Source organism: Oncorhynchus mykiss, chromosome 9, assembly GCF_013265735.2.
Source record: "Oncorhynchus mykiss isolate Arlee chromosome 9, USDA_OmykA_1.1, whole genome shotgun sequence".
Lineage (NCBI taxonomy): Eukaryota > Metazoa > Chordata > Actinopteri > Salmoniformes > Salmonidae > Oncorhynchus > Oncorhynchus mykiss.
In genome coordinates this window covers 53,109,881-53,124,303 of record NC_048573.1, presented here as the reverse complement: position 1 = coordinate 53,124,303, position 14,423 = coordinate 53,109,881, and the positions used below count along the sequence as shown (strand labels likewise).

General features: G+C 43.9%; 1 protein-coding gene across 3 annotated transcripts in view; it reads right to left on the bottom strand.

Moving 5' to 3' along the window:
* Positions 1-2,439: 2,439 nt before the first annotated feature.
* The window catches only part of LOC110532379 (E3 ubiquitin-protein ligase MIB2), a 78,788-nt gene continuing 66,804 nt past the window's right edge, over positions 2,440-14,423 (bottom strand). For all 3 annotated transcript variants that reach the window (XM_021616232.2, XM_021616231.2, XM_021616233.2), the window contains 6 exons: positions 12,942-13,068; positions 9,097-9,372; positions 7,880-8,058; positions 6,097-6,290; positions 5,829-5,894; positions 2,440-5,628 (listed from right to left, as the gene is read on the bottom strand). In XM_021616232.2, coding sequence (XP_021471907.1) covers positions 5,396-5,628; positions 5,829-5,894; positions 6,097-6,290; positions 7,880-8,058; positions 9,097-9,372; positions 12,942-13,068 — 1,075 coding nt within the window. In that variant the 3' untranslated portion in view covers positions 2,440-5,395. The remainder of the gene's footprint in view (positions 5,629-5,828; positions 5,895-6,096; positions 6,291-7,879; positions 8,059-9,096; positions 9,373-12,941; positions 13,069-14,423) is intronic.

Here is a 14,423-nt window from a genome sequence, read left to right as displayed (position 1 = left end):
CCTTTGACTCTGAGGAGACTTCCCCCTAACTGCAGATCTACAATGGTTGATATGCAATCATGCAGGCTGCTCTTGCAATAAGCCACCCATCAATTAATTTAACAAATATTTACTTGGCAATACTTCCTTAATTTTTGACTTGGAAGGCACCGCTGTCTCAACTCCAATGGCTAGTTGCAGGTGGGTCGTTGGAATTTAGGAAATGCTCCATCATTAAATTAAATATTTTTTGTGCACCATGAATTAATCCAACAATGCTGCCATCTCAACCTGATCTCAGATCATTTCGTAAGTAAATCCGATACACTCCATTTAATATGGTATGTACTAATTTGTGGATGTCCAGCACCCATTTTGTATTATATGTTAAGAATTTGCAGAACGTATATGTTTACGAATTCTAGCTAGCCACCTCGTTAGCTAGGTGTTAGGGTTAGCTAAAAGGGTTAAGGTTAGGGGATGGGTTGGCTAACATGCTAAGTTGTTGCAAAGTAACTAAAAAGTATTGTTGTTGAAGTTGCCAATTAGCTTAAATGCTAAAGTTGTCCCTCATGAGATTCAATGTCCGAACTATGGCAGGATGCTTAGCTCCCTCCTATCGTTTCTTTGGATTGGTGGATACATGCAATTATGTAATAGTTGATTGAATATTCATTGAGGGTTGTTGACGTCAACCGCCTTTATTCAATTGAGAAATGCTATGCTATTAGCCTCATGCCAGGAATGTGCATAGCCATCTCGGACATAGTGTTTTTTTCTTAAAGTTGCGGGGATGTCACGTGTCCTACTTATATCCGTACACTCATAACCTAAGCATTACGAAACGTATATTCAATCAAATAAACCACACGTAGTAAATAAGCCATTCAATTTTTTGTTGACCAAATTCGACACTCAATGACTGACCTCCGTTTAAAAACTCCTTGCTCGGTGGGCGATAAAACGCCACCTGCTGGAGGGAGATATATTTCTCGCCGAGTTAGGCCTCTATACTTCTTCCTCTCGGTCTTCTCTGATTGATCGAAACAGGTGAGGTGCCCGGCGCTTAATTTCTGAGTAGGCTACAGTAGTTTGTGGTGGATACCCACCTATCTCAATCAGTAGCTATCTTTCCATTTAGAACGTTTGAATAGAAAATAGGTGCGTTCTCATTTAAATATTTTGTCGATATAAACGGCTGGACGCAATGACGTCACATCAACAACAAAAAAACACTACACAAACCACGTTTCCATCCAGGCATTTCATGCGGATGAATGACCTGACGCATAAAAAAAAGCCACGACCGGGCTATAATCAGAGGCAGTAGTGATGACCACACATGTTCTCTTGATAAGTGTGAATTGGACCATTTCCCTGTCCTGCTAAGCATTCGAAATGTAACAAGTGCTTTTGAGTGTCAGGGAAAATGTATGAAGTAAAAAGTACATTATTTTCTTTAGGAATGTAGTGGACGCCAGCGTCGAAGAGCGAGATCACCCAGTCCCCTGGTTCGGGGGGCCCTCATGCTTGGCCCTGGTGTTATTTTTGTCGAAGCGTGCATAAAATGTATTGAATTCATCTGGTAGTGAGGCATAGTTTGGCAGATCATGGCTGGGTCTTCCTTTGTAATCCGTAATAGAACGTAGCCTCCGCCACATGCTGTGGGCGTCAGAGCCTGTGTAATAGGATTCCACCTGGTTCCTATTGTCCTTTTGCTTGTTTGGTGGCTCTCCAGAGGTCGTAGCGGGACTTCTTGTACTTGTTTGTGTCCTCAGCAGTAGCCTAGGAGTTGGCTTTGATAGCCCGATGTGTGGTAGCTGATTGGGGGAAGCAGTGAACCTTCACTGTGGGGACAATGCCGTTGATGTATTTCCTAATGAAGCCTGTGATGGAGAGAGATCCTTGATGAAAACCTGCTCCAGAGAGCTCAGAACCACAGACTGGGGAAAAGGTTAACCTTCCAACAGGACAACGACCCTAAGCACACAGCCAAGACAATGCAGGAGTGGCTTTGGGACAAGTCTCTGAATGTCCTTGAGTGGCCCAGCCAGAGCTCGGGCTTCAACCTGATCGAACATCTCTGGAGAGACCTGAAAATAACTGTGCAGCGACATTCCCCATCCAACCTGACAGAGCTTGAGAGAAACTCCCCAAATACAGGTGTGCCAAGATTGTAGCATCATACCCAAGAAGACTTGAGGCTGTAATCGCTGCCAAAGGTGCTTCAACAAAGTACTGAGTAAAGGGTTTGAATACTTATGTAAATGGGATTTCCTTTTTTTCTTTTTTAAATGTGCAAAAATGTAAAAAAGTTTTTGCTTTTCATTATGGGGTATTGTGTGTAGATTGAGAAAAATACGTTACACATTTTTGAAAAATTCAAGGGGTCTGAATACTTTCCGAATGCACTGTACATGTTGGGAGGAGACAGTGACTGATTAAGCGCCGAACACCAAATACTTATAAAACAGTTCCATATTTATTGCAAAATATTTTCGGACAGAATACAACTGAACAAACACGTCAACGTTGGAGGAATGGACAGTAAGGCCAACATCAGAACTCCAAGTGCTGTACACACAAATAGTAACATTTCTTGCTTAAATAGTATATGTAGTTCTCATAGCAAACCTCTAGTAGTACATTTCCAAACCTCCTGGCTCTCCTAAATAATAATTATTACCTGTGTACAGAGAATACTCACATGACCCAATGTAGGACACCAGATGCCAATCTTTAATGATCATAAAGACTCTCTCGATTCATTAAAATTATAAAGTTTTGGCTCCAATTTTTCTTTCTTCTTCTTTAATATCAGTTGTCATTGAGAAGCTGGGAAAGAGGGAATGGGTGCAGTCTCATGACACCCTATTCCCCATGTAGTGCACTACTTTTTTAGTACCCTACAGCATACTCACAATATGCTCTTGCTCTTTTGCCCAAATAGTACATAGCTATGATAGTTTGAGACAAAATCATCATTGGGAGCCACAATAGTGCTATTCAATTATTTCAAAACATTGATCATGGCTAGAGCATTGTATCTAGATGAACTAGGCTGTGCAGTCCTGTGCACATCCTTTTAAAGATTTGGCACTGGTGTAGTAGTACTTCTTAGAGTAAACCTTACTTTCCCCCGCTTGTGCCCTCTCTCACATCTTTACAACCTTTCCACAAAAAGGCAGAGTAAGACAGATTACATTTTTTCTAACATTCAAAATGTACATCTTAATTGGCTTACCGAAAGCTGGGATCTACAAACCCCTGTCAATGGAAGTTAACAATAGAAAAATCAAATAGATAATTTTTTAAAAACACATAAGCCCTTTGGAAAACAAACCAAAAAATACAAAGGATGATGTACAATCCAAAATGCTTTGCCAAACAGACTGGGGGGGGGGGGTTCTTCTAAGTAGGCTGAATATGATGCGAGACACGGAACTACAGATGTGCAGTTCCACTTTTTTTGTTGCCATGTCTAATTCAATGTTTACTGTTTGAGAAAAAAATACATTACAAGAGTCCAAAGGCTGCCAAAAGTCCACATTGTGACAAAATAAAGAACAAGCATATACATAATTTTTCTGGCTCAGCTTTTATAGAAGTTTACCCACCTCCATTGACCAATAATCCTTTCTGTTCTGTATTGGAGGAGTTATCTTCCTCTATCCAAAGGACACCAAGGCTTCCAGAAATCAAAGGTAATTCTGTCCGCAAGAGTCCAAAGTCGACCTAAACTCAATGACAAACCTTTCTGCACCACCCAATTGGCTGAGCTCTGTCTGAAGCTGAGTGTGATGATACTAGCAAGCGGATGGGCAGCTAACGCACTTGCTGGGCAGTACAACGCTACGCTACACGCTGAGGAGAAGGACAGAGGCGCTCAGGTTCAGACAACAACAGACACGGGCTTCGTTCATGCTTTTTATACAAATCTACAAAGAACAATAGGTATCTGGGTGATGGTATAAGGAAAATGACTTGCACTGCCACTGCGACAGCAGACAAATAAGTATTTCCTTTCTTTTAAAGCAACACGCAAACCTCTCTCTATTATGGTGTATTTCAACATTCATTTCATACCAAAAGCAAGAACGGTATGTTGGGCTGAAGTGAACTCATCTACACGTCTATTCTGCTATAAAACAGTCCAAGCTGTTGTTTTACCAGATATCTACAAGTCCCTTAGAAAATGCACACCAAATTGTCAGAAGGCTCTAATGTAAAAACATTTGACAAAAACAAAACATTCCACAACCCTTTTGATACTAGAAGTGTTTCAATGAATCAGGACCCTGAGTAGAGAAGGACATAGGCTTGGGTGAAATTACAGCAGAAATCCTTTTTTTGCAGATCAAACACCAAAAATAATATGACTTTAGCTAAATAGAAACACCTTCAGACATTAATAACTCAGTACTAATTACTGGTACTCTTAAAACCACACATGTAACCAAATCCACAACAAAGTCTTCAGCTTAGAATATGCATGTACTCATGCATATAGTGTGTATTTTCCTCTTACGTATGTACGGCAAGCGGGAAGGGCTATACAGAGGAGCCTTTAGTTATACCATCACCCTCTGGAGACTAACACTTATTACAAACAGCTTCATATGAAGGAGAGCAAACATAATACACAGGATTCAAGACAGGGAGATGGACTGTTCTCTGCAGCCTTGTAAACAGGGGAGGTAAGACAGGCAAACGGGGTGCAATCAAATGGGGAATAACAGACCTCCTCTTAGAGCAGCACAGGTGAGGGCCTATTCAGATGGACATCCTCCCTGGTTCGTAGGGACATCCTCCTTGTTCACCAATATGAGTGGAGCTTGCGGCACAACCACCTCCTCCTGATGTAACCGGCTGTGGTTGCTGGTTACTGGGGGCCACGGAGAAAGCATTGCAGAGCCTTTCAGGGGTAGTGGATGGATTTTTTCCCATGCAGAAATGGGCAACAAAAAAAACTAAATCTAGTCAGTATGACCATATCCAGCTATGTGATACTGCTGGAAACCCTGGGGTGTATTCATTACGGAAACCGTTTACTCTTTAAGAACAAAATGGAAGCAAACAAAGCAAATGGAACGAAACACGGAGGGACCTACCTGAATTTGCCCAATAGAAACTCTAATTTGTGTTTTTCTGTTTTGAGTAAACAGTTTCTGTGGCAAAACGTTTTGCAACAGAATCGGCGTAATGATTACACCCCTGGCGCAACTTCATGAAACAGAACACAACAAAGCGCAGTGGCTGAGCCAGGATGGATGAGCAAGTGGCTTATCCCAAAGGACTGAGACGCAGACTGACCGACTAACAGACACCAGCAGAAAACGGGCAACAAGCTGACCACCCCCGGGCCACTTCATGGGGGGTGGGGGGGGAGAAAGGAGGCGGAGGACGGGGGCCTGGGTCAGACAAAGAGCTGAATGCGCTCGCGGATGGTCTGCCTGCAGATGGGGCATGTCTTGAGGGCGGCGCTGCAGTCGATGCAGGAGGCGTGGCCGCACTGAAAGACCAGCTTGATGTGGTTGTCGATGCAGATGGGGCAGGTGATACGCTCCTCCATCTGGCGGTAGCGTGACTGTAGCTGCTCCAGCAGGTTGTGCTGCTCCGAGTCCGGGCTGCAGTCCACCTCTGTCTGGTCTGGAGAGAGAGGAGGGGGATACATGTCATTCACTTCACCATTTAACATCACACTCCACTAAAATGTATTGTGATCTGTACTAGTATTATCAGGACATCTATTTATGTTGTAGCTTCTATTTATCAATTACTACCAATGCCCTTCACCGACACACATCAGAAAACAAGAAAGGGCTTCTACTCATCTGTGGTATCATTACCTTGTCTTATTTTCTTGGTGATCGTGACCTGGCATTTGATGCATTTCTTCATTCGATGAGCACACTCTGGAGAGATTAGGGAGAGGCACAAGGAGTTACTTCAGATCCCAAACATCAAGATCTTGCCGGTTTCTTAGAAACTGATTAAACCTAGTCCTGGACTAAAACCACTTCCAATGGATACATTTTAGTCCAGGACTAGTCTTAATGCTCCAGCTGCCCCACCAACATTCTTTCTTGCACGGACACACACACACACGCCATCTACCTTCGCAGGCGACGCTGTGCTGGCAGGGGCAGAAGAGGACGAGCAGCGCCAGCTCGGAGCAGATGAGACACTCGCTGGGCCCCGGCAGGACGGGCATGGCCAGGTTAGTCATGGTATTGGGCGTGGTGTGGACCCGCCGCAGGCTGGTGCTGCTCAGTGACGTGCCGCACGTGATGGCCTGCAGCCGCTGCAACCTGGAGGAACGGATGGATGAAAAGACTGATTGATACACATAGTGTGCGATAGGATTTGTTCTCTTATCTTTGTTTTGGTTAGTTATTTGTTCTCATCTTTTCCACTTATTTTAAAGCCCATTTACAGTGGCAAAGAAAAAGTATGTGAACCCTTTGGAATTATCTGGGTTTCTGCATAAATTGTTCATCAAATTTGATCTGATCTTCATCTAAATCACAACAATACACAAACAGTGTGCTTAAACTAATAACACACATTATTGATTTTTTTTGTCTATATTTAATACATAATTTAAACATTCACAGTGTAGGTTGTAAAAAGTACGTGAACCCCTAGGCTAATGACTAGGGTTAAAGAAGTGTCTCTAAAAGCCTTGGAGTCCATCAGTCCATCATGGTAAGACAAATTGTCTATAAATGGAGAAAGTTTAGCACTGCTGCTACTCTCCCTAGGAGTGGCCGTCCTGCAAAAAATGACTGCAAGAGCACAGCGCAGAATGCTAAGAGAGAACAAATGTCAGCTGAAGACTTACAGAAATCTCTGGAATATGCTAACATCTCTGTTGACGAGTCTACAATACGTAAAACACTAAACAAGAATGGTGTTCATGGGAGGACACCACGGAAGAAGCCACTGCTGTCCAAAAAAAAACATTGCTGCATGTCTGAAGTTTGCGAAAGTGCACCTGGATATTCCACAGTGCTACTGGCAAAATATTCTGTGAACAGATGAAACTAAAATTGAGTTGTTTGGAAGGAACACACAACACTATCTGTGGAGAAAACAATGGCACAGCACAGCACACCAACATCAAAACCTCATCCCAACTGTAAACTATGGTGGAGGGAGCATCATGGTTTTGGGCTGCTTTGCTGCCTCAGGGCTTGGACAGCTTGCTATCATCGACGGAAAACTGAATTCCAAAGTTTATCAAGACATTTTGCAGGAGAAAGTTAGGCTATTTGCCCCCCAATTGAAGCTCAACAGAAGTTGGGTGATGCAACAGGACAATGACCCAAAATACAGAAGTAAATCAACAACAGAATGGCTTCTACAGAAGAAAATACACCTTCTGAAGTGGCCCAGTCAGAGTCCTGACCTCAAGAGAGCAGTTTACACAAGACATCCCAAGAATATTGCTGAACTGAAACAGTTTTTTAAAAAGGAATGGTCCAAAATTCCTCCTGACTTATGCAGGTCTGATCTGCAACTACAGAAAACGTTTGGTTGAGGTGATTGCTGCTAAAGGAGGGTCAACCAAATACAAGGGTTCACATACTTTTCCCACACTGCACTGTGAATGTTTGCACGGTGTGTTCAATAAAGACATGAAAACGTATAATTGTTTGTGTTATTAGTTTAAGCAGATCGTGTTTGTCCATTGTTGTGATCTAAATGTTATGACCAATTTATGCAGAAATCTAGGTATTTCCAAAGGGTTCACATACTTTTCCTTGCCACTGTATGTCTGATTGGGGCCTTAATCTCCAGGCTGACCCTTCATAGCAATGAGTGTAAAAGGTGCTGTTATAATAGTAGAACCATTAAGGACCATACAGCCAGCCAGCCAGTCAGTAGCTGTACATACCGCTGCTTCTCAGAGAAGCTCTTGATGAGCTGCAGCACGGCTGTGTCAGCTACCAGGTCCAGCGGGCTCTTGCCCTTGTGGTTAGCGTAGTTGATGTTGGCGCCCTCCTGTGCCAGGAAACAGGCAATGGCTGCGCCCACGCTCAGCTCCGTGTTACCCATCAGCCCCGAGCTGCTCAGCTACACAGGAGGGAGGGAGCAGGAGAGTTGAGTTCTGGCAAGCCTTTATTCTTGTAAATTAAAGGAATCACATGAGAGTCAAAGCTGCACACACAGGATATGAGAGAGAGTCAGACAGAAAGTACAGTGTACAACAAGATTACTGAGGATGTCAGATGACACTAAAAACAAGTAATTGCTAATTAGTATCAATTAAGCAATACTCTTCTAGTAATCAGCGGCACGCCACCTGTTTACTACCTGTAGCCTAGTGGTTAGAGCGTTGAACTACTGTAGTAACCGAAAGGTTGCAAGATCGAATCCCCGAGCAGACAAGGTAAAAATCTGTCGTTCTGCCCCTGGGCAGTTAACCCACTGTTCCTAGGCCGTCATTGAAAATAAGAATTTGTTCTGAACTGACTTGCCTAGTTAAATAAAAAGGTACCTTTTTTTCTTACAATTAAAAAAAAAAAATGCAAAGGGGATGTCTGGTCCTCGTACAGACTATATTACAGCAAGGGAGTGATGTCACTAAACCCAATGCACGCCAGCTGGAGAAATACAAGCCCAAATCCAATCAAATCTAGAACTCCCCTCCTTTGCTGACAATGTGAATACATGGTACTTAGACTAGCCACCTTATGTACAGTGTGAGTTAACCCCTATCCAAAATGGCTTGGCGGATGGCCAGCATTGTTTGAGCGCTGCAGTGTTTGGGGTTGTGCTGATTCCCTTTTGGCTGTGCCAGTGGCAGCAGCTGCTAGAACACAATGCTGATGATTTGCATTAACCGACCTAGCTAACAGAAGGAACACATTTTTCAAACAGACCTGTGTATGACAATTGAGAGGCGAGGAGTGATTGTTTGAAGCTAGGGAAGATGATTAGGTAGACTAATAGTGTCAGGAGATGTCCTTTCTCTCTCAGTGATTTAATGTCTCATTCAAAACTAGGTCTCTCCCTTATTTTGGTCTCCCCTTCTCTTCCGGTCTTTTTTGCATCATTTCTCCTGCACCCCTCATGAATCAAGAAAAATCACACCCTTCCTCACAGTCTTACCTGACAGTACAGCGAGGATGATGACGAGCCCGGACCCCCCTCTCCTCTCTCCTGCGTGGTGGTCGTGGTGCTGGTGGTGGCGGGGGTGAGCGTGGCGTTGGCCAGCTGCGGGCGGCTGAGGGCGACGTGCATGGCCGTGTCCCCATCCTCGTCCTCCACATTGACGTCCGCGCCCTCGACCACTAGTAGCTGCACCAGGTCCCCGTGGCCCTGCGTCACCGCCAGTTGCAGCGGCGTCTGGTTGCGGTTGTTGCGGATGTTGACGTCACAGCGGCCCTGTGAAAGGGTGGGGTGAGAGAAAGTTAGTTGGGATGTTCCTTTTGAAGCTTAAAAAGGTACAAGTGCATTGAATATAACCTTGTTGGCCATCTTTGGGTGTTGCTATCATTTTTCCTTTTTTGGAAGACTCAGAAGGTACCAATGTTAAATTGCATGCATTTGCTTTTTACGTAGCTGTCCTGTGACTGCTTGGTATCTGTAACTATTTTACTGTGCTGTTGTGTCCATATTGTGTTGTACCTCACTGATTGACCTGATTTTAAACAAAATGTGGGCACTGAAACTGATTTCTATCCACTGTTGTTTCAAAAAAAGTGTTTTATTTTGTTTTGTTCTAGTACTTGTAAAGGTTATACTTTGGAATTTCTGTCCCAGTTCCGAAGAATGCTGTTATGGCAGCATTAAGGAAAGTTTCTTGGAAACTTCAATTTAAGCCAACAAGTCCTTGAAGGTGTTACATGGAAACAACCCTTCTAGCTGCTCCACAACCAACTACGTAATAACTGTTAATAGCCACCAGGGGGAGGTCTCCTTCATAATGCTGAGGAGCAGAGAGCGAAGGGGATATACATACAGTTGCAGTTGGAAGTTTTAAAAAAGCACAAATTCCCTGTCTTAGGTCAGTTAGGAGCACAACTTTATTTTAAGAATGTGAAATGTCAGAATAATAGTAGAGAATGATTTATTTCAGCTTTTATTTCTCTCATCACATTCCCAGTGGGTCAGAAGTTTACATACACTCAATTAATATCTGGTAGCATTGCCTTTAAATTTTTTAACTTCGGGTCAAATGTTTCAGGTAGCCTTCCACAAGCTTCCCACAATAAGTTGGGTGAATTTTGGCCCATTCCTCAAGGCAGAGCTGGTGTAACGGAGTCAGGTTTGTCGGCCTCCTTGCTCGCACATGCTTTTTCAGTTCTGCCCACAAATTTTCTATAGGATTGAGGTCAGGGCTTTGTGATGGCCACTCCAATACCTCGACTTTGTTGTCCTTAAGCCATTTTGCCACAACCTTGGAAGTATGCTTGGGGCCAATGTCCATTTGGAAGACAAATTTACGACCAAGCTTAAACTTCCTGACTGATGTCTTGAGATGTTGCTTCAATATATCCACATACATTTTCCTACCTCATGATGCCATCAATTTTGTGAAATGCACCAGTCCCTGCTGCAGCAAAGCACCTCCACAACATGATGCTGCCACCCCAGTGCTTCACAGTTGGGATGTGTTCTTCAGCTTGCAAGCCTCCCCCTTTTTCCTCAAACATAATGATTGTCATTATGATGGTCATCACTATTTTTGTTTCATCAGACCAGAGGACATTTCTCCAAAAAGTACGATCTTTGTCCCCATGTGCAGTTTCAAACCGTAGTCTGGCTTTTTTATGACGGTTTTGGAGCAGTGGCTTCTTACTTGCTGAGCGGCCATTCAGGTTATGTTGATATAGGACTCGTTTTACTGTGGATATAGATACTTTGTTCCTGTTTCCTACAGCATCTTCACAAGGTCCTTTGCTGTTGTTCTGGGATTCACTTGCATTTTTCGCACCAAAGTACATTCATCTCTAGGACACAGAATGCGTCTCCTTCCTGAGCAGTATGACAGCTGCGTGGTCCCATGGTGTTTATACTTGCGTACTATTGTTTGTACAGATGAACGTGGTACCTTCAGGCGTTTGGAAATTGCTCCCAAGGATGAACCAGACTTGTGGAGGTCTATCATTTGTTTCTGAGGTCTTGGCTGATTCCTTTTGATTTTCACATGTCAAGCAAAGAGGCACTGAGTTTGAAGGTAGGCCTTGAAATACATCCACAGGTACACCGCCAATTGGCTCAAATGATGTCAATTAGCCTATCAGAAGCTTCTAAAGCCATGACATCATTTTCTGGAATTTCCCAAGCTGTTTAAAGGCACAATCAACTTAGTGTATGTAAACTTCTGACCCATTGGAATTGTGATATAGTGAATTATAAGTGAAATCATCTGTCTATAAACAATTGTTGGAAAAATTACTTAAGTCCTAACTGACTTGCCAAAACTACAGTTTGGTAACAAGAAATTTGTGGAGTGGTTGAAAAACGAGTTTCAATGACTCCAACCTAAGTGTATATAAACGTCAGACTTCAACTGTATATAGCTAGATAGACACACATCAAAAAAATAAAACGTCCTCTCACTGTCAACTGCGTTTATTTTCAGCAAACTTAACGTGTAAATATTTGTATAAACATGAGATTCAACAACTGAGACAAACTGAACAAGTTCCACAGGCATGTGACTAACTGAAATGAAATAATGTGTCCCTGAACAAAGGGGGGTTGGTCAAAATCAAGTTTCAGTCAGTATCTGGTGTGGCCACCAGCTGCATTAAGTACTGCAGTGCATCTCCTCCTCGTGGACTACACCAGATTTGCCAGTTTTTGCTATGAGATGTTATCCCACTCTTCCACCTAGGCAAGTTCCCGGACATTTCTGGACCTAGCCCTCACCCTCCGATCCAACAGGTCAAAGACATGCTCAATTGGATTGAAATCCCGGCTCTTCGCTGGCCAATGCGGAACACTGACATTCCTGTCTTGCAGGAAATCACGCACAGAACGAGCAGTATGGCTGGTGGCATTGTCATGCTGTTGGGTCAGGATGAGCCTGCAGGAAGGGTACCACATGAGGGAGGAGGATGTCTTCCCTGGAACGCACAGCGTTGAGATTGCCTGCAATGACAACAGGCTCAGTCCGATGATGCTGTGACACACCGCCCCCAGACCATGATGGACCCTCCACCTCCAAATCGATTCCGCTCCCGAGGTCTCGGTGTACCACTCATTCCTTCGACGATAAACAAGAATCCGACCTTCACCCCTGGTGAGACAACACCGCGACTCATCAGTGAAGAGCACTTTTTGCCAGTCCTGTCTGGTCCAGCAACGGTGTGTTTGTGCCCATAGGCAACATTGTTGCCGGTGATGTCTGGTGAGGACCTGCCTTACAACAGGCCTACAAACCCTCAGTCCAGCCTCTCTCAGCCTATTATGGACAGTCTGAGCACTGATGGAGGGATTATGCATTCCTGGTGTAACTCGGGCAGTTGTTGCCATCCTGTACCTGTCCCGCAAGTGCAATGTTCGGATGTCTCCCCGTAGTGCTGTCTTAGGCGTCTCAGTACGGGCAATGCAATTTATTGACCTGGCCACATCTGCAGTCCTCATGCCTCCTTGCAGCATGCCTAAGGCACGTTCACGCAGATGAGCAGAGAACCTGGGAATCTTTCTTTTGGTGTTTTTCAGAGTCAGTAGAAAGGCTTCTTCAGTGTCCTAAGTTTTCATAACTGTGATCTTAATTGCCTACCGTCTGTAAGCAGTTACTGTCTTAACGACTGTTCCACAGGTACATGTTCATTAATTGTTTATGGATAATTGAACAAGCATGGGAAACAGTGTTAAAACCCTTTACAATGAAGATCTGTGAAGTTATTTGGATTTTTACAAATTATCTTTGAAAGACAGGGTCCTGAAAAAAGGTGTTAGAGGGTGAGAGAAACTCATTTTTTTCCCACACCGTTCCTTACCTCTTTTACAAGGATCTCGGCCACGTCTCGGTGGTTGTTGAGGGAGGCCAGGTGCAGAGCCGAGAAGCCGTCCTCCTTCTTGACATCCACCAGCTGACGCGCCCGAGCCAAGATCTTCTCCGTGGCCCTGTGGAAACAAATGGCCTCGGGTTCAGATTGAGCATATAGTGCACTACTCATATGGACATGTTTTGTGCCTTGGGGACAGAAGAGTGCTTTATGGATTATAAATCACTGTTAACACACAACCATGGAAACCCTGGAATCAGAGAGAAGGTTTGTATGACAAATGTATCTGCGTCACAAATCGGTAGCTTAACGGGCATTTGGATGATGGCATAAAGACGGCTGTTTCAGGAGCTAAAACTAACCCATCATTAGAAGGAAAGGAAACAACACAGCCAGTGAGGGCAGGGATTTCCATTAGGCAGTGCTAAGCGTTTTACTGAGAGCAGCGGCTCTAAACAGCATTGACCTCCAGCTCTCGGCTGAACTTGCATAATGGATTGGCGTTGCTCTTTCCTAACACCCCCCACCCCCCGTCATATACCATCTTGTCTCTCTCTCTCTCTCTCTCTCTTAGCTACTCCACCATTCCCACACTCAGTTAAATCTTCCTCAAGCACTCATCATAATTCACTCTAATCCATGCCACATATTGGCCAACAAAATTGTTTTCTATAACCAGTTCCACAGACTTTGGCCAATCTACATAGTGTGGTGGAGAGACATTGAACTCAGGCTTTGAGAATAGGACAGAAGGATTGATTAATACCAAACATTAAGAACACCTTCCTAATATTGAGTTGCACCCCCCAGGAAATTGTTGAGGGCGAAAAACCCAGCAGTGTTGCAGTTCTTGACAAAAACCAGTGCACCTAGCACCTATTACCATACCCCATTCAAAGGCACTTAGATATTCTGTCTTGCACATTCACCCTCTGAATGGCACACATACACAATCCATGTCTCAATGGGTTCTTGGCTTAAAATCCTCCTTTAGATTAATGGGAGAAGAGGTTACACTGATTGAAGTGGATTTAACAAGGGACATCAATAAGGGATCATAGCATTCACCTGGATTCACCTAGTCAGTCTATGTCCGGGTTAGGGATGGCTTGGCCGGTAGGGATATCCTTGTCTCATCGCGCACCAGCGACTCCTGTGGCGGGCCAGGCGCAGTGCACGCTAACCAAGATTGCCAGGTGCACAGTGTTTCCTCCGACACATTGGTGCGGCTGGCTTCCGGGTTGGATGCGCGCTGTGTTGGTTGGGTTGTGTATCAGAGGACGCATGACTGTCAACCGTCGTCTCTCCCGAGCCCATACGGGAGTTGTAGCGATGAGACAAGATAGTAGCTACTACAACAATTGGACACTACGAAATTGGGGAGAAAAGTAAAAAAAAAAAAATATAATAAATAAATAAATAAATAAATAAATGCACATAAGTTTCCAGCTTCAGCGATTTTTGCAATTCGTT